The sequence below is a fragment of the Podarcis vaucheri genome, assembly GCF_965113315.1.
Source record: "Podarcis vaucheri genome assembly, chromosome: Z".
NCBI lineage: Eukaryota > Metazoa > Chordata > Lepidosauria > Squamata > Lacertidae > Podarcis > Podarcis vaucheri.
In genome coordinates this window covers 22089403-22111385 of record NC_138758.1, presented here as the reverse complement: position 1 = coordinate 22111385, position 21983 = coordinate 22089403, and the positions used below count along the sequence as shown (strand labels likewise).

The following is a 21983-nucleotide window of genomic DNA, read 5'->3' as shown; positions in this document are numbered from 1 at the left end:
CGCTCCGGTGGGAAGGCAAACGGCGTTTCCGTGCGCTGCTCTGGTTCGCCAGAAGCAGCCTAGTCATGCTGGCCACATGGCCTGAAAGCTGTACGCTGGCTCCCTCGGCCAATAAAGCGAGATGAGCGCCACAACCCCAGAGTCGGCCACGACTGGACCTAATGGTCAGGGGTCCCTTTACCTTTACCTTGGTCAGGAGGGGAGGGTATGGAAAAACATTGTAAAAACCCCCTTTCTTTTCCTCAGTATCAGACAAAATAACATCATAACTACACACGATTCTTTTGTTTTGCAGGGGAGTGCTCCTTAAGTAAAGCCAATATTCCAAATTCTTGAGGAACTGATCACAGATCATGCCAAAGACGGAGGTTCATCCATGGCAGGGACACACTTCCCAGGCCGCGCCCATTCTGCCTTTCAAGCTGGCAGATACAGGCTTAAGCGACACTGCAGGATACAGTGCACGCCCCAGAATCCCCTGAGGAGCTTTGCCAGGAATTTTTCCTCATAAATTATTGCTTTCCCCTGCTCGGACAGCTCCTCTGCCCTGGAGGGCAGAAGAGCTCGACCACCATGACCATGACATCAGGCCGGAAACCCCTGGCTGTTTTACTGTTGATCTGATCTGGCAGGATCTCTCTTATCAACCTAAGCAGCTGTGAAGTTAACTACTTATCAAAAGTGAACAATTATTCCTTTTTAGGAAGCTGGACACATAATTTGCCAGGCCTACTATTAAAGACACTCTGCAACAGACAGATGTGGACAGGTGTCTGGTAAAGTTCTTTTATAGCCTAGTAGCTTGTACACGGTTGGGCACAAGCCTCGGTCAAAGAAATAAACAACTATCTGACTTTTAGAAGACACCTGAAGGCAGCCCTGTTTAGGAAAGTTTTTAATGACTGATGTTTTAATGTATTTTTAATCTTTTGTTGGAAGCTGCCCAGAGTGGCTGGGGAAACCCAGCCAGATGGGCAGGGTATAAATAATTTATTATCATCACCATCATCATTATCACCGAGAGAGTCTGCTGTGGCTTGTCCCATTCCTAGCACAGCAAACAGTTTGGAAGCTTCCAAGCCAAGGCTACTTTGACGTGACATGGCTGTAGCCCTGCACACTACCAGTGTTTTCTATGCATGCCACGCTATAGGAGCAAGGTTTGCTTCTGAAAGTGAATGGTTATTTTTCAAGTGTACTCTATTAAAAAATACTAATAAAATTTATATTAAGAACACACTATTTTAAAGTATTTTAAAATATCAAAAGTACTACATCAAGACAAACATTTCATCCCAAAGGAAAAGTACATTTCAATATCTAGAAGTATCACATTGCTGAACATAATGCAATACTATTTCTGCTGGCAAAAATTTGCATGCAGTGAAAGCCATTAGCAATTTGTTCCTCTATAATCAGATTTTGTTACATTGAAATTGCCAAGATAAAATGCGCTCTGTCCCCAGTCAATGGCTTTTCATAATCAAGCAAAAGATCACAATTGTTCTGGTTTTCAAACTGGAAAAATAACCCATAATTAGCCTATCAACCTTTTCCATGAAACATACCCCACAGGTTTTTATTCTTTTATTACCCAAAGAAATCTAAACTCTACTGTGAAATGCAAATTAACAAGCAGGATTTGGAATGGCAGGAGATAACCACAACACTCACCTGTATCATCTAAATAGAAAGCATTTTTACCTAGTTGTTTTTTTTAAAAAAAAACAACAAAATAAAACCAAAAACATTAAGACAGTTGTTTCTGTAACTGATAAATGCTAGTCCAAAAGCCCACAATCTATGTTCTTCAAATATGAGATCTAAGTCGGGGTTGGGGCTGCTTCCCCACATTTTGTGATCTCACAGAAAACCCACCCAAAGGTGGTTTTTAGCCCCATAAGAAAGCTTCCACTGATTTCCCAATGCAAGCTTTGTAAGGAATGGAAATTTGATACAAACTTACTGCACAAGGAAAGAATCCATTCACCATGGTCCTGGGGGCCCTTCCCAAACAGAAACATTGCACATTAAAGGCTTGCGAATATTGAACACAACCTCCAAGTTAAAAAATCAGAAACTAGCTTTTTTCATAGTACAAACACTATGGATAAATCACCCTCGAAAACGTGTTTACTAGAATAGAGTTTTGGTCACTCAATGGATGGGGAAAGTGTTCTGATGAGGGGAGGGGGAGAATACTATGCCACTAAAATTTGACTGGTTTGAAGGACAAGCCACCTAGAACATAAATAGGCCTATTTTACTACTGACTGAGGGACACTGCTGACCAGAGAGAGGGAGACAGAGGGAGAGAGACAAAGAAGAGGAAGACAGAAGCTGAGGGAGAAGGCTGGAGTAGGCAGCTGAAGGAGAAGCAGAAGCAGGAGCAGAAGATGGGCAAGAGGCTATTGAGCCTAAAGGAAAGCTTAGTACACAGCCTGCCCCCCAAAAAACTGAATCACTGGATTAAGCCAAATATTGGCAGTGAGGCATGTAAAGGCATTAAAGCAGTGAGGAGAATCCCTTCAGGAGCTTCTGAATTGGACCAAAGTGAGAACTACCTGCAAGCCTCTCTCAAAGAAAACCAGCTGAAATCTACAGCACCTGGTGGTGCAACTGACTATGGGAAAGGGACTAAGTGTTATTGGCTATCAAGTTAAATAAGGTTAGGGATAAAGTTTTATCAGCCAGGCTTATGTAAACCTCTGTAACTGTCATTGAAAGATACCCTATGACAGCAAATATAAGTAGGTCTTAAAGACACAGTAGCAAATTGGAAGAACTGTATAGTATTTATTTCATATTTATACTTTATAATAAATAATTACTTTTATTTAATTCTAAAAGCGTCTCTAGCTAGTTTTGTACCATACCTAAATTACCGCCATTACCAGAATATACAATATTTTTCGCTCTATAGGACGCACCGGACAATAAGACGCAACTAGTCTGGGGGGGAGGAAACAAGAAGAAAAAAATTCTGAACCCCAGAAGCCAGAACAGCAAGAGGGATCTGGCTTCTGGGATAGCCTCTTGCTGTTCTGGCTTCGGGAACAGCCTTTGAAGCCTCCACAAAGCAGCGGGGTGCTTTCATCCCGCTGCCCTGCGGAGGCTTTGCACAGCTAAGCCAGAAGCTAGAACAGCGAGATGGAGTGCTGCACAGCGCTCCGTCTCCCTATTCTGGCTTTGGGCTTAGCCGCGCAGCCTGCATTCGCTCCATAAGATGCACACACATTTTCCCTTACTTTTTAGAAGGGAAAAGGTGCGTCTTATAGAGTGAAAAATACGGTAGTTAAAAGCGTTGGTAACTATGTAGTATAGATATCTGGCAGCAGAATTTAAAAGGTGAATCAGTAGCAGAATAAAAAGTGACTATCCGTCCATAATATGAGGTATCTCCACATCCACTCCAAATATAGTGCAATAGGATGGGAAACGTATGTTTTAAAAGCCAACTTTTTCAGAGCCAAATCCATGTACAATTTCCTCTCCACATTAATAAAGAAATTCGGAAACAATATTTTTTGAACTGCTGATCTAGCCATAGAATTTCACTCTTTCACTATAAAAGGGTCATTTTACCATTCACTACTAAATAAAATAATAAATAATAATAATTTATTTATACCCTGCCCATCTGGCTGCGTTTCCCCAGCCACTCTGGCTCCCAACATAATATTAAAAACATGATAAAACATCAAACATAAAAAACTTCCCTAAACAGAGCTGCCTTCAGATGTCTTCTAACAGTCTGATACAGTAGTTGTTTATTTCTGATATATGATGGGAGGGCATTTCACAGGGCGGGCACCACTACCGAGAAGGCCCTGTGCCTAGTTTCCTGTGGCCTCACTTTTCACAGTGAGGGAACCGCCAGAAGGCCCTTGGAGCTGGACCTCAGTGTCTGGGCTGAACGATGGGGGTGGGGACGCTCCTTCAGGTATACTGGGTCGAGGCCATTTAGGGCTTTAAAGCACTAACACTTTGAATTTGGCTCAGAAATGTACTGGGAGCCAATGTAGGTCTTTCAGGACCCGAGTTATATGGTCTCGGCAGCCACTCCCAGTCACCAGTCTACCTGCCACATTCTGGATTAATTGTAGTTTCCGAGTCACCTTCAAAGGTAGCCCCATGTAGAGCACATTGCAGTAGTCTAAGTAGGAGATAGAGCATGTACCACTCTGGTGAGACAGTGTGCGGGTAGGTAGGGTCTCAGCCTGTGTACAAGATGGAGCTGGTAGACACTGCCCTGGACACAGAATTGACCTGTGCCTCCATGGACAGCTATGAGTCCAAAATGACTTCCAGATTGTGTACCTGGTCCTTCAGGGGCACAGATATCCCATTCACGACCAGGGAGTCCTCCACACCTGCCTGCCTCTTGTCCCCCCAAAACAGTACTTCTGTCTTGTCAGGATTCAGCCTCAATCTGTTAGCCGCCATCCATCCTCCAACCGCCTTCAGGTACTCACACAGGACCTTCACCACCTTCACTGGTTCTGATTTGAAAGAGGTAGAGCTGGGTATCACCTGCATACGGATGAACACCCAGCCCAAACCCCCTGATGATCTCTCACAGCGGCTTCATATAGATGTTAAAAAGCATGAGGGAGAGGACAGAATCCTGAAGCACCCCACAAGTGAGAGCCCAGGGGTCTGAACACTCATCCCCCAACACCACTTTCTGGACACAGCCCAGGAAGAAGGAGCAGAACCACTGTGTAACAGTGCCCCCAGCTCCCAGCCCCTCAAGACGTTCAGAAGGATGTTGTGATTGACAGTATCAAAAGCCGCTGAGAGATCTAGCAGAACCAGGAAACAGCTTTCACCTTTGTCCCTAGCCTACCAGAGATCATCAACCAGTGCGACCAAGGCAGTTTCAGTTTCATGAGGTGGCCTGAATCCTGGCTGGAAAGGATCCAAATGGTCCGCATCCTCCAGGCATGCCTGGAGCTGTTCAGCAACCACCCGCTCAATCACTTTGCTGAAGAATAGAAGATTTGAGACTGGGTGATAGTTGGCCATAATGGCTGGGTCCAAAGATGTTTTAATAACCAATTCTTTCAGCAGGTCTGGGAAGGCTCCCCCACAGAGGGAAGAATTCACCACCCCACAGAGACCATTGCTCAGCCCTTCCCAGCTTGCTTTTATGAGCCAGGATGGGCAAGGATCAAGGAGACAGGTGGTTGGTTTCACTTGTCCAAGCAGCCTGTCCACATCCATGGAGATAACAGATTGGAATTGATCCCATGCAACTTGACTAGACAGGACTCTAGCACTCTCCTGCCCTGGCCCTGCTCCCAAGGTGGATTCTACCTCTTTCCGAATCTGAGCGACTTTATCTGCAAAAAAAAATTTGCAGGAGATCTTGGAGTCCTTACCAGGCCCCGAGGGCAACGGTGGTTCTGTTGAATTGTGAACCACCTGAAAAGAGTCTCTGCTGCTGTTTTCTGCAGATGCAATAGAGGCGGTGAAGAAGATCCTCTGTGCTGTCGCTATTACCACTTGGTAGGCTCAACACTGAGCTCTAACCTGTGTCCGGTCCGATTCAGAATGAGTTTTCTGCCACCGGCTCTCTAGCTGTTTCAGCAATTATTTCATCGCCCTCTGCTCTGGGGAAAACCACGTGGCTATCTGAGTTCAATGCAATCGGTGAGGGCACTTCAGAGCCAGACAGTCAATAGCCCTGGTTAACTCCACATTGCAGCAGGCCACCAGGGCATCAGCTGAAAGGCCATCAACAGTATTCCTGAAGGAGCATCTCCACCCCCATCGCTGACCTGGGTTGCCCGGTGGACAAGCAGTGGCATGGACAGGCCCATCTGCTTCATCCAACCAAGTCTCTGTTACACATGCCAGATCAAGTCCTCCATCCACAATCAAGTCATGGATGACAGCCGTCTTGTGAATCATTGACTTGGCATTGCAAACAGCACCTTAAGGTCATGTGGGTCTCCCTTGTCAATTTCAGTATCCTTCCGGTCAAGACCAGACCCGGGGGCAGGGATAGCCCTCAACCAACTACTAAACCTGCCTCCTCAGTAATGACATGGTCTGGTCTTAGCATAACTCCTCCTCCTCCTGAGATCAGTCACTGAGATCAGTTGTCCCAGTACACACCCCCCCCCCATGGAACCCCAGCCATTCTGTTAACTGGGGCTCACTCCCAAACAGCCCTAACCCTCTGCCGTTCTAAACAAAATACAAACTATACAATCAAACAGTAGAAACCAATACTACATTTATACTAAAATTAAACTAATCCCCAGCCCCAACTAAACGTTTATCCCACCCCAACAGAGCAAAAACCACACAAAACCCAACATTTAAAACGCCACAGATTAAAAACTATTTTAAAACTATTTTAAAACATTTAAAAGCATTTTCAGCAGCAGCTGAAATCTGATTAAGCAACATTCACAATAAAAAGCACAAAGTTTCACAATCTTTGGTTTAGTATTTGTAGTAAAACTACACACTAGAGCATGGGTAGACAAATTAAGGCCTGGGGGCCGGATTCGGCCCAATCGCTTTCTATATCTGGCCCGTGGACGGTCCAGGAATCAGCATGTTTTTACATGAGTAGAATGTGTCCTTTTATTTGAAATGCATCTCTGGGTTATTTGTGAGGCATAGGAACTCGTTCATTTCCCTCCAAAAAAAAATACAGTCCAGCCCCCCCCCCAAGGTCTGAGGGATAGTGGACTGGCCCCCTGCTGAAAGTCTGCTGACCCCTGCACTAGAGCAAAAACTTCATCAGGCAAACCTTTCATACACTGAAAAAATCTTCCATGAATTTAGCAGCCACTCTCAGGTTAAAAAAGCTGTCACTCTCAGGATGGCAGATAATTTGGATAGCAATTTAGCCATCAGGTTAACGTAATGGTCACAAATCCTGGGCAGGTCTAACCAGAACCTCTCTAGGCCTGGTACCAGCATCCTTGTGGCTTAGGCAACTGCAGCAAGTGCCAACGCAGGAAAACCAAGACTGTCATGTTTTACTGCCTCTGTAAATATGAGCAGTGTTAGAAATTGAGATATGAAAGCCTAGGTTATGGGTGCAACAACAGAATGTCTAGGCAATCTTTTTAATAACAAGAATACAAAGCTGAAAATGAATGAACTGCAGCTAAAACATTATGTTCATTTTTCACATGGTCTAGTCCTTTCCCTACCCACCCCCCCCCTAATATTCTTCAGAGAGTAGCTGGAAGTGGGGAGGCAGAAAAAGCTCCTCCTTTTGTTCCACTCTGAAGTCTGAAATCTTCAGCACAGTACTGCGCCCAGAGCTCAGAAACTGCTTGTGCTAATGAAATTCACAAAATGCACATAGAACAATGGGAGTTTTGAACACTGAATGAGTGAAAAGTCCAGGCATGATACCTCTTTCAAGGCAAATGAAGAGAGCAGGAATGGTGAGACAGACTCAGCAAAGGCACACAGGAGTTACCTTTACCATTCATGGATAGAGGCTTTAGGCCAAAGTAGCAATGAAAAGAAAACAAAAGGCAGATGTGATTCGCACATGCAGGAGAAACTTATGGCCATCACACCTATGGCTCCACTATACAGCAAGACTCTGCAGCTTCATGTATTGGTGCAGAGGATAAGGTGTCCAAAATCATGGAACAGAATGCATAATGATTCAAGGTGTCTTCTTGGCAAGAAATGCATAAAGCAGGTGCAATTCACTGCACAGAAGTTAACTTGCTGGAACTCCCGGTTTACAAAAACATCAACAAAACAGAAGACGATGTCAAAGCACAAGCATTAAAACGTAGGAGGAACTCCAATTACCTGGTAATTATTTTGGTTTTGAGACAGCCTTCGTTGATTGGAAGCTGCAGAATGAGAAGACAGATTACCTCTTGATGGATAAGAACTGCTATATAGTGTGCTGGACATAGTATGCAAGGAGGTACGTGGAGGCAAGTGGTAGTCTCTGTTATGATACAGGGTACTGTTGTGCAAGTCCCTGGAATTAACCAAGTGTGAACTGCAGCCAACACTTCTGCCTGACCCTGGTAGGCCTGTGCCTGGGTTCTCCACCATGAGGGATGTGCCCCTTAGTCGGGGGTTATTCTGTATCTGGGCACCCATTGATGCCAATTCTTCCTCTCTAGCATACTCATCGTCGACATCCCCCGTTTCCATGGCAATGGACAAATAACTGCCATCTGCAGAAGAAGAGGACGAAGGCTTCTGAGTATTTCCTCCCAGGATTCTCTGAGGTTGATCGGTAACAGCCAAGGAAAAAACCTCTCGAATTTCCACATTGTGCGTGCTGCAGGAAGGATCTCTAATGCTGGCCCTTTGCCCAGATGGCACATGTGAAGCTAGGATCGGATGCTCCGGTTTCGGTAACCTTTGACATCCCATCTGTTCCACTTTGCTTGGTCTGTGGCACAACATGGGCTTCTGAGGTAAAACCAACTCTGCAGTCTGAACCGAAGAACCACCATAGCTTTTCTTAGCATGGTCATAAATAGAATTTGCTGAATTTAACACACTTGTTTGCCTTGACAGGATAATAGTCTTTTCTCCCAGGAACAGAGAAGCATTTTTACAGTGTGGGGCTTGCTGCGCCACTGCAATCTGTTGCCGCTGAAACTCAGGTTCACTTTTTGTTTGTGGCCTTGGAAGAGAATTTTTATGCAGATCACTCACCGATGCACTGGACTGCTTAGTGGACACCAGCCTGTGAGAAGATCTGGCTGGGGTGTATACACCGGTTACCATGACATCGTTGTTGGAGGACGTCCAAGATGCCTGTTGGGTTTGGGGGGAAGCAAGGTTGGCTAGGCTTCGGACATTCGTTACTGTAGGTATGTTCAACGTGCTGGCAACAGTCCCTGATGGGGTGCCTCCAGAATCCACAACATTCTTGCTGCTCATCTTCCTTCTTTTGTTGCCAACCCAGGTCTGCAAACACAAAAGGGTTCATCAGCAAAGGATCCAACTCAAATTCATTTCATTCAGTCCAGAGTATCAGAGTACAAAGGCTAAAAAAGTGAATGAATGAGACACATGAGTGACTTCTACCTTTACTATTAACTACCACTTGCAATTTTCCACCTGTTGCTTATATACCACATGCCCTTGCCCATAAACAAGCCACCAGAGTACAAGATTCATCTCCCCCCACCCAGGTCCTTTCTACCATAACTTTCTGTCTCTTTATCTTTTCCTTCTCCAAGAAGGAGGAAGGATCAATACTGAACTCTAATATTTCTGGACACTGAGTAGTAAACCTTTGAACTGTCCTATGTGACTGTACCTTTAATAGCAGCTTGATGCGCACACATCACCGCCGCCTAATGTTTACAACCATGCTGCAAAGATCTCCATCTACCCATTTCTGAAGATCGAACTTTTGCTATTGAACAGTTGGGGCGTGAAGAACATGCTGGTCCTGCTATCAGAGTATATTCTATCATTTCTTCAGCATAATAGATGCATAATAGTTCCAAGCAAGGCCCCTGAACAACGCACTGCAATGTACATGGCTGAAAAAAATATTCCAAGGCAGCTAGTACTTTCCAGGTACTGTCCTCACCTAGAACTACAAGGACGTAGCATTTACCCCACCACTCATAAGAACAAGTGAGGTCAACTCAAAAGAAATTCTTAAAGAAGATTATCACAAATTGTAAGAGCAACAACACATATACCAGGAATCTTCCTAATATCCAAATCAGATCAAGAATTTCATAAAATGGCTAAAATATCCCCAGCGTCTTCCTCATCAGTTGAGAAAGGGGGGGGGGTGTTGTCTTACCATAGAATGAACTTAATTGCCCACCCACTCCTGTTTTAGCAGAAACTAAATTAAACCACAACATTTTACTAATGTAGTGCAAACTAATGCAATTAAACTACTGTTTCAGATTCATTTCACACTGTTTCAGAGCCTTTATTTCTTTTATTTACTGCATTTATATACCATCTTTCTACCAAGGCACCCATTAGGAGGAGGCAAAGCCACCAAGCATACACTCAACAGGGAACTGTAGCCAATAATGATCTCCTGACAAGCATAGCTGTATGATACAGGTGCTTACAAAGGCATATTTGTTACACTTAATTTGTAGGCATAAATCTACAAAGCATCAATGTAACTGCACCCCAATGTAATGTGTGAAGTGTCCCTTACAATACTTCACACAATCTTGTTTGAAATAATAATAATCAAACATCCAAGTTAAAAAGATGAAAGAAATTTTTCAAACATCTACAAAAGCCAGAATTTCAACAAAAGCCCTAACTTCAGATGCTAAAGAGACTTAAGTTGTTTGGACAAGATGAAAACACTTCATAGCACTATCTCAAACAACAGGCAAGACTATAACAAGCTGTCATGGGGGGGATGGGACAAAGCACAAGTTATATTGGAGAAAGGAGCTTTTTGGTTTCTTAATAGCTCCATGTCCCCTGCAGATAAAGAAGCAAAACAAGTGCATTTGATAAACTGTTATGCAAATTTTAGCATGGAAGACCTGAGTACTTACCCTGACTACACTGAAGTCCAGCTTAGTTTCTTGTGCACACTGTAATATGAGCTGAAAGCAATTTTTACTCTGATTTGTCATTCCATTTTCATAATAACGCTGCAATATCCTTTGTTGTTCTGCAGTAAATACAGAACGCAGATTCATCTAAAAATAAAAGAAGATACTATGAAAATTGGAATAATTTAAGACTTGCAGATTATTATTATTTTTTAAAGCAGGTGCTCACTTATCCAAGCAAATAGAAAACTACAGTGGACTGAGCTCTGTTATATTCTGGTTTATCTGCTATCAGTTTTCTTAATCATACAAAAATATTAATACATACAAGAATCAGAGAACTGCCACATTTTTTAAATAACTAGGAGGGTTGCTGATAGAATCATGTTTGTAGGCATTCAGGAATGGATTCTGTCTCTCAGCTATATTCAAGAATGTCCAAGAAGTGGGACACCAAACAAGGCTATGAAGCTGAGGCGGTCTTGGTTCTTAATAGCTTCCACTGAGTTCTATTGGAAAAAAGAAATTGCTTGCAATCTGGGGCATACTTGATTGCACAGACTGGGAACAGGGGGGAGATTTGTTCCATCTTGCAGACATTGAAGCAAGGGATCTCTGTAATATACTTCAATGAAAGAGCCACAGCTTATCTGATATGATATAGCTGGCTTGCTATCCCTGAACTTGTAAGTATATGAGAATGTACAAAGCCACATTATGCTACACCAGGAACAACTCTGGACAGCGGTGGCCCTAGGGTGCTTTTCTAGATCTACCTGGAGATGCCAGGGATTGAACCTGGGACATTTTGCATGAAGAGCAGGTGCTTTATCACTGAGCTACAGTCCTTCTATACACATCTATGTATGTGGAAGGGCAAAAAATGTTGCCCTCAGAGCCCAGGACCAGAAGCATAAGGACTCAAATGTTTCAGCCTTCTCTTCAGTCACATGGACTTGCCTAGTTATAAAGTAGCACTGTGGAGGTATCTTGATTTCCCTTTCCAACACCTGAAAGTGACTAAAAACTTGCCATTTCTGAAGCCGAGCAGTTCTGGTTCTGCACAGTATCTGGATGGGTGACTGCTTGGGAATCCCTCATAAATCTAACAAAGTGCAGGAAAAACTACAAGAGGTTCCCCAGAAACTATTATTTTTGTGCAAATTTAAGCAAACATAGAAAAAGCTAAACCCAAAGTTTCTACTAAAGTGGTGCATATATTACAAAGCCTGTACAGTCATACCTCATGTTACGTCCGCTTCATGTTACTTTCTTTCAGGTTACATCCCGCCACAACCTGGAAGTACCAGAAAAGGTTACTTCCGGGTTTCGCCACTTGCGCATGCACAGAAACGCAAAATGACGTCATGAGCATGTGCAGAAGTGGCGAATCGCAACCCGTGCATGCGCAGACGCGCCACTGCGGGTTGCACTCTTTTCGTGTTGCAAACGGGCCTCCGGAACGGATCCCATTCGCAACCAGAGGTACCACTGTATAACAACTTACAGCACAAGTAGAACTGATATACAGATCACATTTTATGGTCATATAAATGCAAGAATGAGTTACCCAAACAGTAAAAATAATGGCTCTGAAAAAGCATGGAGCATATTAAGGTTGTTGAAATTAATGTATATCATCCAGCTCAAGAAAAGCAGATTAAGTCATGTGAAGTTCCTGCAGGAAGAGCCTGTTCTGGGCCCTGTATAGAGTGTCTAAAATGGATACTCAAATGGAAAGAGTATCTTGTATGAAAGATGTATACCTGAGTTTCTAACTGCTTCTTGCTGTACTTCTACACCTCTAATTTTAGAGAAAATATGCTAATTAAAAAATTATCTATACTGTAAAGTAACAGTATGTTAAAGGTAAGTAAAAAATTACCAGTTTTAGATTCCTAATTAATAGCAGTTGCCAGGACATTGCTCCGTTCACCTCTACATAGTTCCATTCCCATTTCAGACACTGTGATATATTGATATATAAGAATATTTAGCTAAAAACGAAATATTGCCCAAACCTTCTGCTCCGTGGATGGAACATTTACTTTAACAATCACATCTGCTCTACTAGTGCTAATCTATTCAAACATAGAAGAGTATATGAAGGCTACTATGTGTTAGGAAATAAGATTGCTAGGTGAATTATTGGACTTCTTGTTTGGCTGCCATGGTGAATGGCTGTGCCCATAACAGTACAGCCCTTTCGTGCAGACAACATGGATAATATGGGAGTAATAGTCCTCCCAAAGGCCCCCCCCACCAGGGCTGGGGGGAGCAGGCCACCCCCAGATCATCTGATACCTGCTGCCCATCCTGAAGGAATGCAGGGGGCGCTGGGTGCAATGCACTGCACTGCACATCTTGGCATCTCCTCAAAGCTGGCGCCATGAGCAGAGGACACCCGTTTCTTAAGATAAAAATTCAGACTTAAATAACAGGCATGCTCTGAACTAGCAGAGATAAAATAATTTGCTAATTTAACCAGCCACTGAGAAGGATTTGATGTGGAGAAAGTCTTTCTTTGTAACTGTTTGAAATATATGAGTGGGCGCTAAGCTACATGTGAAATAAACTTTGTGAAATTTTGACTATGATTCTGGCAATGACCGTTAAGGGAAAGATGAAAGGAATTCCTGATTGGAGTTACTGAGTTAGCACCATCTCGTTAGCAGTAGACCAAAGAGGAGAATTCTAGATATCTGCCCAGGATTAATGGTGGACTGTGACACAGTTAAAATTATCCCTGTGAGCAGAAAACGAAAGTAGCATCAATGAGGAGCAAGAATAACATCACAAAGGACTAACCCTCTTGTTGAATTAACTGATGGATTAATTGTATAGCCCCAGGGGGACTATACAATTTGTACTTGTAGTTTTACCTGGTAAACCTCCCCCAAAGGGCAACTGTTTGAAATACGCAAGCGGGCCTGAAAGAGCATTTTGCTGCCGTTGTGGTTTAAATATACAGTGGTACCTCGGGTTACAGATGCTTCAGGTTATATGATTTCGGGTTGCGCACCGCGCCGAACCCAGAAGTACCAGAACGGGTTACTTCCGGGTTTCGGCGCTCGTGCATGCGCAGAAGTGCCAAATCGTGATCCACGCGTGTGCAGACGCGGTGCTGCGGGTTGCAAATGTGCCTCCCACACAGATCACTTTCGCAACCCGAGGTTCCACTGTAATACTGACTGGGTGAAGATTCTGGCAGCTACCCTCAGTGGAAGATGGAAAGAATTCTGGACTGGAGTTAATGTGTTTCTGCAGAGGTACCAGCATGTTGGGAGATGGAGCGAGATTACAGAGGGGAATTTCAGATTTCTGCCCAGGGTGGGTTTGGGATGTGGAATATTATGGCTCCTGTGAGCAGAAACTGAAACTGAAATTGCTGGAGTGTGGATAACAACAGGGAAAATATTTCATCCAGAATTAAGAAGGCAAAAGTTGAACAGACCAGTGGTTGCAAAAATAAATGAAAATTAAATGAAGGATTAACATCGGAATGGTTTATTGACTAACTAAGAAATGCTATGTGTTATTTGGATGATCAGCATTTCGTGAAATTCAGAGCATGGGAAGACACCCAAAGATACATAATTTGGCATTTATATTTGGCTTTTTTATTGTATTGTAATTTGGAATGTTTTAATGTGTTTTTATTGGATTATTAAAATGGAAAACTTAATAAATATTATTTTTTAAAAAATGATTGCTAGGTGAATTATTATTTCTCACAAACCATTTATATGTGGCTCAAATGCAAAAAAAATAAAATAAAAAAATTAAAATTAAATACCAAAGAGGAAAAACTGCCACATATTTAACCATAAACTGTATCCTCACACACACTATAACAGCTCCTAGCCCGCAGTAAGCATAGATCTAAAACTAAAGCGTTCTTAACAGGTCTACTCACTTTCCTAAACAGAAATATAGGAAGCAGGATTCTATCATCCCTAGCATTGTGTACTCTGTCTGGCAGCAACTCTCCAAAGTTTTGGGCAGAGATGTTTCTTACCACCTCCTACTTCAGGTCTGGGGAACCTCTGTCCTTTCAGATGCTACTGAACAACAACTCCCATCATCTCTGGTGATTGGTCAGATGGGTGGAGTCGTTCAGCAACATGTTCCCCACACCTGTCCAACCTGGTCCTTTTAAATGCAGGTCGCCAGGGATTGAACCTTGGACCTTTTGCAGGTGAATCCTGTGCTCTACCACTGAACTAAAGGCCTTCAACAAGGTTGATTTCCAAATAAATGGACACAGCATTCTAACTTGAGACAATACTTCATTATGTGTTAGATTTAACAACATATACAACAGCTTAGATTTAACCTGATAGCAAGAGTAATGTTGGCTATAGAAATGAGTTAAAAGCAATTGTGCTACACGTTTCATACCAAGGTTAGACATAGCTCCAAAACAGTTGACTTGGAAAAGGCAGAGGGACCAGCAAACAAAGTCTAATCAAATATGCACCACAGTAAATCTTATTTGTTTCAATGGTATTTAGGCCTACAGCACACGTAACTTTGAGCAGTGGTTGCTGCCATCTTCGTAGCTACCTCCATGGTAACATGTACATTTTCTAACAATTAATGGGTTAGCAAAACCTATACTTGTAAGCCCAAAAGAATGGCAAGTTCCTTTTTAGAAGCCTTTATCAATCCATTGGTACCATCAACCTGGACATTGGAAGTAGTTGTTGGCTCCATTTTTCCCCCATAGAGAAATGTACTACTTTTGAATGAAAAGTCAATAACTGCATATGAAGTGGACACTCATTAAAGAGACTTCCAACTACAGCCAGAGAACAAAGTAATGCAGGGAAAAATCAATAGCAAAAAAATGCCACCTTGCTGATAAAGACCCCAGAAGAATGCTAGTTGGCTTATCTCTCTAATATGGGATGCAAGATATAATTCATCAGTGGATGCAAGTCCACAAATTATTCTGAGGCTCAAAGAAGGATATCAGCAATAGCTATTTGTATGGCTAGTATTGCTGAAAAAGGACCATTGTCATTTGCAAAGATGTGCATGTTGCAGATCCTCAGATTAGTGTGTGCTTTTCTTTTTCAGAAAAGCTGGTTGCTTACATCACCTAAATACGCAACACACATTTAAAGTGCATGACCAAATAATCCTGGGAACTGTAGTTTACCACTCACAACTAGAACACCTAGCACCATTCAAACACTATAGTCCCCAGATTCTTTAGAGACCATCATTTTCTTTAAATGCACACAGTTTAGAATCAAGGGGTGACTAACCTATGGACCTCAAGGTGTTATTGGACTCAACAGTTCTCATCAGCACCAGTCAGAATGGCTAAGCCAGAGGCATGGTTAACCCAGAGGCTGGATTACTGCATTGCGTTCTATGTGGGGCTACCCTTGGGTGTGGTCCAAAAGCTCTAGCTGGTACAGAATGTGGCAGCTGGAATGTTGATGAAGGTAGATAGCTGACAATAGACAACATCATGAAAACATCTGCACTGCTTGCCACCTGCTACCAGGTTTGTGGCTTTTATATTAATTGCAACTTGACCACTGAAATCATCTGCCAAGAGTGTCTATGGTTGCACTTGCAAGTAGGTAAGACTCATCTGATGTCAACGCAAGCTTTCAGTATCATCAGCCCAGTCTTGTGGAATGCAGTAGACACCATCAGTTTGCTGATATTTTTTTTCTATATCACTAGGCTTATGTAGACAATAAAAGAGAAAGGGAGGGGAACTCTTATGGTTAGTGATCTGTGATTTGGTTTCTAGAATTTATATATTTGTTGTGCAACATATTTACATTTTTAATGAAATTGCTACATGTAGCTATTTTTCTAATAAAAATTGGGAGTCGAAATTCAGTGTCTGGAGGTTAGTCCCCTATGATCGAAATGATATATGGATATGAATGTCAGATACTACTTACTGCACCTGACGGGATTAAATCTGGTGCACAAAACTTAATGCCATTATAAATGGGTAAAGACAAGGACAGAGGACGAGGTGGTTGGACGGTGTTCTCGAAGCTACCAACATGAGTTTGACCAAACTGCGGGAGGCAGTGGAAGACAGGAGTGCCTGGCGTGCTCTGGTCCATGGGGTCACGAAGAGTCAGACACGACTAAACGACTAAACAACAACAACAACAAAGACTGTGTGATGTTACAGCAGATATATGTGTTTGATCAAACACACTAACTCTGGTACTTCTTATTCAGCACTGAGAATAGGAATACCAAACGCATGATCACACAAAATACTTGACCTTGCATGAACAGTGCTGAGGGATTTTCTTAACCTTCACACCTTAACACCAGGTATGGCCATACAGAAGTCCTTCCATATCTGAAGTTCTGGTTTAACTGGGAAATTGAATATCCACTTGCAATTTCCATGGGACAAAAACAGAGTCTGGTGGTTAAATGTTGGACTAGGGAGACCAGGATTGAAATCCCCAATCAGTAATAAAGCTCACTGGGTGACCTTGGGACAGTCATCCTAACCAACCTACTTCGCAGGGTTGTTGTGAGGATGAAAGGAGTGGTGAGCAGTATTCAAAATTAGCCAGGGGCATTTTGCTCCTGGCTTTCGACCCCTTGCAACCAAGTGAAATGCCTAGACATCTAACATCTCCACCATCTGGAGATCACTGGATTTGGACTGTTTCGCACAAGAATGCCGCGTCCTGTAGAATTCTATCAGTTATATTTTATATGCACTATCTGAATGAATTTCTGGAACCAAATTGCTTTTTCTCCTGGAAAAAAAGAGGTAAGCTATAAATATGATAAATAAATAATATAAAAAACTGGGTGCTTTCTATTACTGCTATGCTGATGCCACTGAAGACCAAAAGCCAACGCAGATGGTGAATGCAATGTAGATACTCGTAACATACCACACCACCATGCACATTTTGTTTTTTCCTGACAAGCAACAATATGCTCCCTTAGACACTGCATGAAGAAGATTCCTAGGCATTTATCTCATCAGCCCTAAGATGCACCTGTCTCAGTATCACAACTGATAACCTTTTTTGCAAAAATACCACCTCACCACCACAAAGATCACTATACAGTGGTACCTCTGGTTATGTACTTAATTCGTTCTGGAGGTCCGTTCTTAACCTGAAACTGTTCTTAACCTGAAGCACCACTTTAGCTAATGGGGTCTCCTGCTGCCGCTGCGCTGCCACTGCACGATTTCTGTTCTCAACCTAAAGCAAAGTTCTTAACCCGAGGTACTGTTTCTGGGTTAGCGGAGTCTGTAACCTGAAGCGTATGTAACCCGAGGTACCACTGTATACCACATTATGAAGCAAATACAGTGGTAAAGGTAAAGGTAAAGGTACCCCTGCCCGTACGGGCCAGTCTTACCAGACTCTGGGGTTGTGCGCCCATCTCACTCAAGAGGCCGGGGGCCAGCGCTGTCCGGAGACACTTCCGGGTCACGTGGCCAGCGTGACATCGCTGCTCTGGCGAGCCAGAGCCACACACGGAAACGCTGTTTACCTTCCCGCTAGAAAGCGGTCCCTATTTATCTACTTGCACCCGGGGGTGCTTTCGAACTGCTAGGTTGGCAGGCGCTGGGACCGAGCAACGGGAGCGCACCCCGCCGCGGGGATTCGAACCGCCGACCTTTCGATCGGCAAGCCCTAGGCGCTTTACCCACAGCGCCACCCGCGTCCCAAATACAGTGGTACCTCGGGTTAAAGCCGCTTCAGGTTACAGCCGCTAACCCAGAAATAGTACCTTGGGTTAAGAACTTTGCTTCAGGATGAGAACAGAAATCGTGCAGCAGCGGCGTGGCGGCAGCAGGAGGCCCCATTTGCTAAAGTGGTGCTTAAGGTTAAGAACAGTTTCAGGTTAAAAACGGACCTCCAGAACAAATTCAGTTCTTAACCCGAGGTACCACTGTACATTACATTTGCCTTCATGAACATTTACTTCGGGAAAAGCCGAAGACACACATGACATAAGAACACTTGACTGTGTTCACAAACCATTAGCAACTTTCCATTTTCTTTTCTTCGTTGCCAACCCCTGCCAAAAATGCAACTATTGTCCTGCACTCTCCCCCATAAGTTGCAATTTTCAAAACACATATACATATTAATGAAGATGAAAACTCGCATTCTTACCAACAAAAAAGTTAGACTAGCGTTACAGGAGGCACACCACCACCAATTATACACCACCACCAGGTTCGACTTTTTACACGGCAGACGCACAGGCAAGCCAAGCAGGCACAAACGCCTATTCCTTTTCCCTACAACTTGCACAAACTTTGCTTCTCTGCCTACTCCTTGTGCAACTTCTGCAACTCGTAGTTTTAGCAACTAAACCTGCCACTACGCATGCGTACATTTTCAAATATTGGAGGATTGGGGCTGTTGGGATTGATAAATACGTCGGGCGATATGCTTTCAATAATCCGAGAGATTTTCGAGGAGCGACGCCCGCTCCTTTTTTTGGATTGAAAACTCCGAGACATTCTCGAGGTGCGCCGCAAACCCCAACAGCAAGCAACGTGCTAAAAGCTGAACAGTGCTGCCCTTTGGTGGCTGCAACAGCACTGCCCAAGACGCTGCTTTCCCAAACCCTGGGCTACCGCTGGCACGACTTCGTCTTCTCAGCCCCGCCTCGCTCTCCGCCCAAGGGCATGCGCACAAGCGCCTCGTTTTATACTCGCGCGCAGCGCGTAAGCGCCTCCAAGTTCGCGCAAGGGGGCTGATCACGCTGGCGTCTCCTGCTGCAGAACAACCGAATGCTCAGGTGCGCATGCGCCCCCGAGTTATGGTCCGCGAGCTCCAGGTTGAAGCCGAGGCTCGGGAGTTTTTTTGTGTCCCCCCCCCTCCTTTCCTTCCCTCCCTCGATCTCGATTCCCCGGCTCCTCCCCCCTCACCTCAAAGCCTTCAGCCAAGAAGTGATAGCGCGAGGGAGGGGGCAGCGTCTTCCTCGATCGCAGCCCCCACAGGCCATCGAAGAGGCCGCCCGTCAAGTCCTCGTACCGCCGCCCTTCTCCCCCTCCCCACGATCTTCCTCACTCGGCCCCCCCTCAGGGTCCGCGCGCCGATCGCGCCCCTCCCCCCTCCCCCTTCCCTGCGCCCGATCCCCTGCCGCCGAACCCACCGTGCTCTGTGGGGCAGGCGGGGCTGGTCCGGGGGGGCCCAGGGCTCCGAATTCAGCCGGTTTCGGCTGGGTCGGTCCCGGCGTCACACAATGAAATCAGCGCCTCCGATCATTAATTCTCATCATGATCGTGACGTCAGCGTAGACAGCGGCCAATCGGAGCTCGAGATCAGCGCTGGCCGGGACAGTCTCTGTGCCCCCGCCTCTCAATCTCCCCCCCGGGGGGGTAGAGCCTGATCTAAGGAACAGCCCCCGCTTGGAAGGCGGGAGAGTGGAGGGCGGCCGTGTATGGGGGATAACGGAGAGGAGGAGCGTCCGTGGCGATTCTCTTGATGAACCAGCTTGGCCAAGGGACGGAGGGAGGGCTGGCCGGTTCCGGGAACGGCGGCGGTTGGGATTGAAGAGATATTCACCGGGATTCTGTCTGACCAGAGGAAAGACATGGAAAACGAGAGCGGGCGGGAGCTGAGGTAGTAGGCGGCGCTGCCCGCGTGTCAAGCGTTCAGACAAACACAACACCTGAGGGGACAAAACGCAGAGGATAGTGATTCCTGCTTACCTGGTCAAGATTTGAAGTCACCACAAGCATAGAACACCAAACGCCGGCCTGTTAGGTTTTGCTTGCTAAAAAGACCTCACTTTTTCATTATACACACATAACTGAAATGAACTACAAAATTCTGAATTGCCATTACATCTCAAGACGATCTAAAATGTGACAAAAGTTGCTGTAACATAGTTTGCAATAGTTGTGAGGCACTTTTCAACCATGGCTTTAAAAGCTGTTTTTTGTTGAATAAATAAATCAGATTTAAAGACAGGCGCTGGTGCTCTCAAGAGTAGCAGATCTGGAACACCGCTGCTGTTGACAAGTTGTGGTAACTTCTCTACACTTCATAATGGCTAATTAACAGGTCCAGACTAAGAAATTTTGATGCCTGAGGTGAACCACAGAATGGCTCCCTTCCAAGGAAGAAGGGGTGAGTTTAGATCTACACCAGGAACAAGGGGGAATAGAGATCCACCCTGGGATCTGTTGCCTCTGAGGATCCTGCCTCCTGAGGCAGTTGCCTCACTTTGCCTCATAGATGGGCCAGCTCTGATAGTTCTATCAATGTCTACTCAGAAGTAACCACACTATCACATTTCTCAGATTTGTATCCCACACCTTCACCAAATGCTATTCCCAAAGCAGCTAATAAGATTAAGACTGCCATCCTAGGCAAAATTTGAAATATTTTCTCATGGTACTGTGTCTACAGCAGCAAACTTAAGCCTCCTGCTTGGCAGGGGGTTGGACTCGATGGCCCTTGTGGTCTCTTCCAACTCTATGATTCTATGATTCTATATCTACTCTGAGTAAATCCTGTTGAATTCAATGGAACTTACCTTCATATATGGGTTTTGGTTTGTAGCCTGATTCCGAGGTAGCGATGGGCAGGTCTATCAATTGCAGTTTTGTTAGCTCTCCACATTTTTGCAGCAATTCGCTATTTATTTATTTTTTAAAAAGAAAATATATTCATTAGAATTTCATCAGCATCTTGACTCTACAACTCAATGGGTTTTGACTTTAGGCATGATCCTCGGAACATAACCCTCACATAAGTTACTGAAGTGCTATTAATTTTGATAGTTGTGTTCTACTCATGTTTAAATGGTTGTGCCTTTACTATTATCTTATTTCAATGTTGTCTTTCAGGCTGCAATTCTAATCTATCCACCTAAATGCTGATTGTTGGAGAGGCTCTCTTCAGTGGAGGTCTTAGCTTTGCCCAAACAAGCACTAAGCTATCATCAGCACTAACCAGCAAAAAAACCCAAAAAAACCCCAAAGAGGGCATTTGGGAGCAAGAGCTGAGACTTGTGATCTGCTGGATCCTAAACTCTGTGGATAAGGATCGGATTCCCAGAATAGCTGACTGGGCTTGCTGTGTCCCTTCTGTCAAGAGAAAGAGCATGCATGCTTCTAAGCAGCACAGGACTTCATAGTTAAAAAGCAATAAGGAAACCAAGCTAGCCATAAACAAAACACATTACTTCTGTAATATAAAATATGAAAGTCTATATTTCCTGAACCATTATGGTCTCAAAGCATTTTCATAAGTAACATATGCATTGAGAGAAGGTGAGATACAGCAACTGCCATCCCCTGGAGCTGCCCCTACTGAGTATAAATCCTGAGCTCATCATTCAGTGCAGGTGCTGAAGTCACTGCTATTCAGCATGGGAGATGTTTGAAATGTTAAAATATTGTTGCAGTTCCAGGCACTTACCATGGGTTTGATTTCCTTGGAATGAGGGACAGCAGAGACTATGTTGTCTTTAAGATATATG

At 44.1% G+C, this 21983-nt stretch overlaps 1 protein-coding gene and 1 long non-coding RNA gene across 8 annotated transcripts in view; one reads left to right on the top strand and one right to left on the bottom strand.

Annotated features, from left to right (window-relative positions):
• HDX (highly divergent homeobox) overlaps positions 1 to 20350 on the bottom strand; it is a 51289-nt gene extending 30939 nt beyond the window's left edge. For 2 of the 7 annotated variants that reach the window (XM_082208463.1, XM_082208467.1), the window contains exons 1-3: positions 18880 to 19152; positions 10512 to 10658; positions 7801 to 8925 (exon numbers count right to left, since the gene is read on the bottom strand). In XM_082208463.1, coding sequence (XP_082064589.1) covers positions 7801 to 8925; positions 10512 to 10658; positions 18880 to 19008 — 1401 coding nt within the window. In that variant the 5' untranslated portion in view covers positions 19009 to 19152. Of the gene's footprint in view, positions 1 to 7800; positions 8926 to 10511; positions 10659 to 18655; positions 18844 to 18879; positions 19153 to 19419; positions 19616 to 19646 lie in introns of those variants that run through there. The other 5 variants (XM_082208464.1, XM_082208466.1, XM_082208469.1 and 2 more) reach the window with 5 other exon arrangements.
• Positions 19977 to 21724, top strand: LOC309524099. Its single transcript, XR_014215787.1, has 2 exons — positions 19977 to 20116; positions 21349 to 21724. It is a non-coding gene; the product is annotated as an uncharacterized lncRNA (long non-coding RNA).
• Positions 21725 to 21983: the final 259 nt, after the last annotated feature.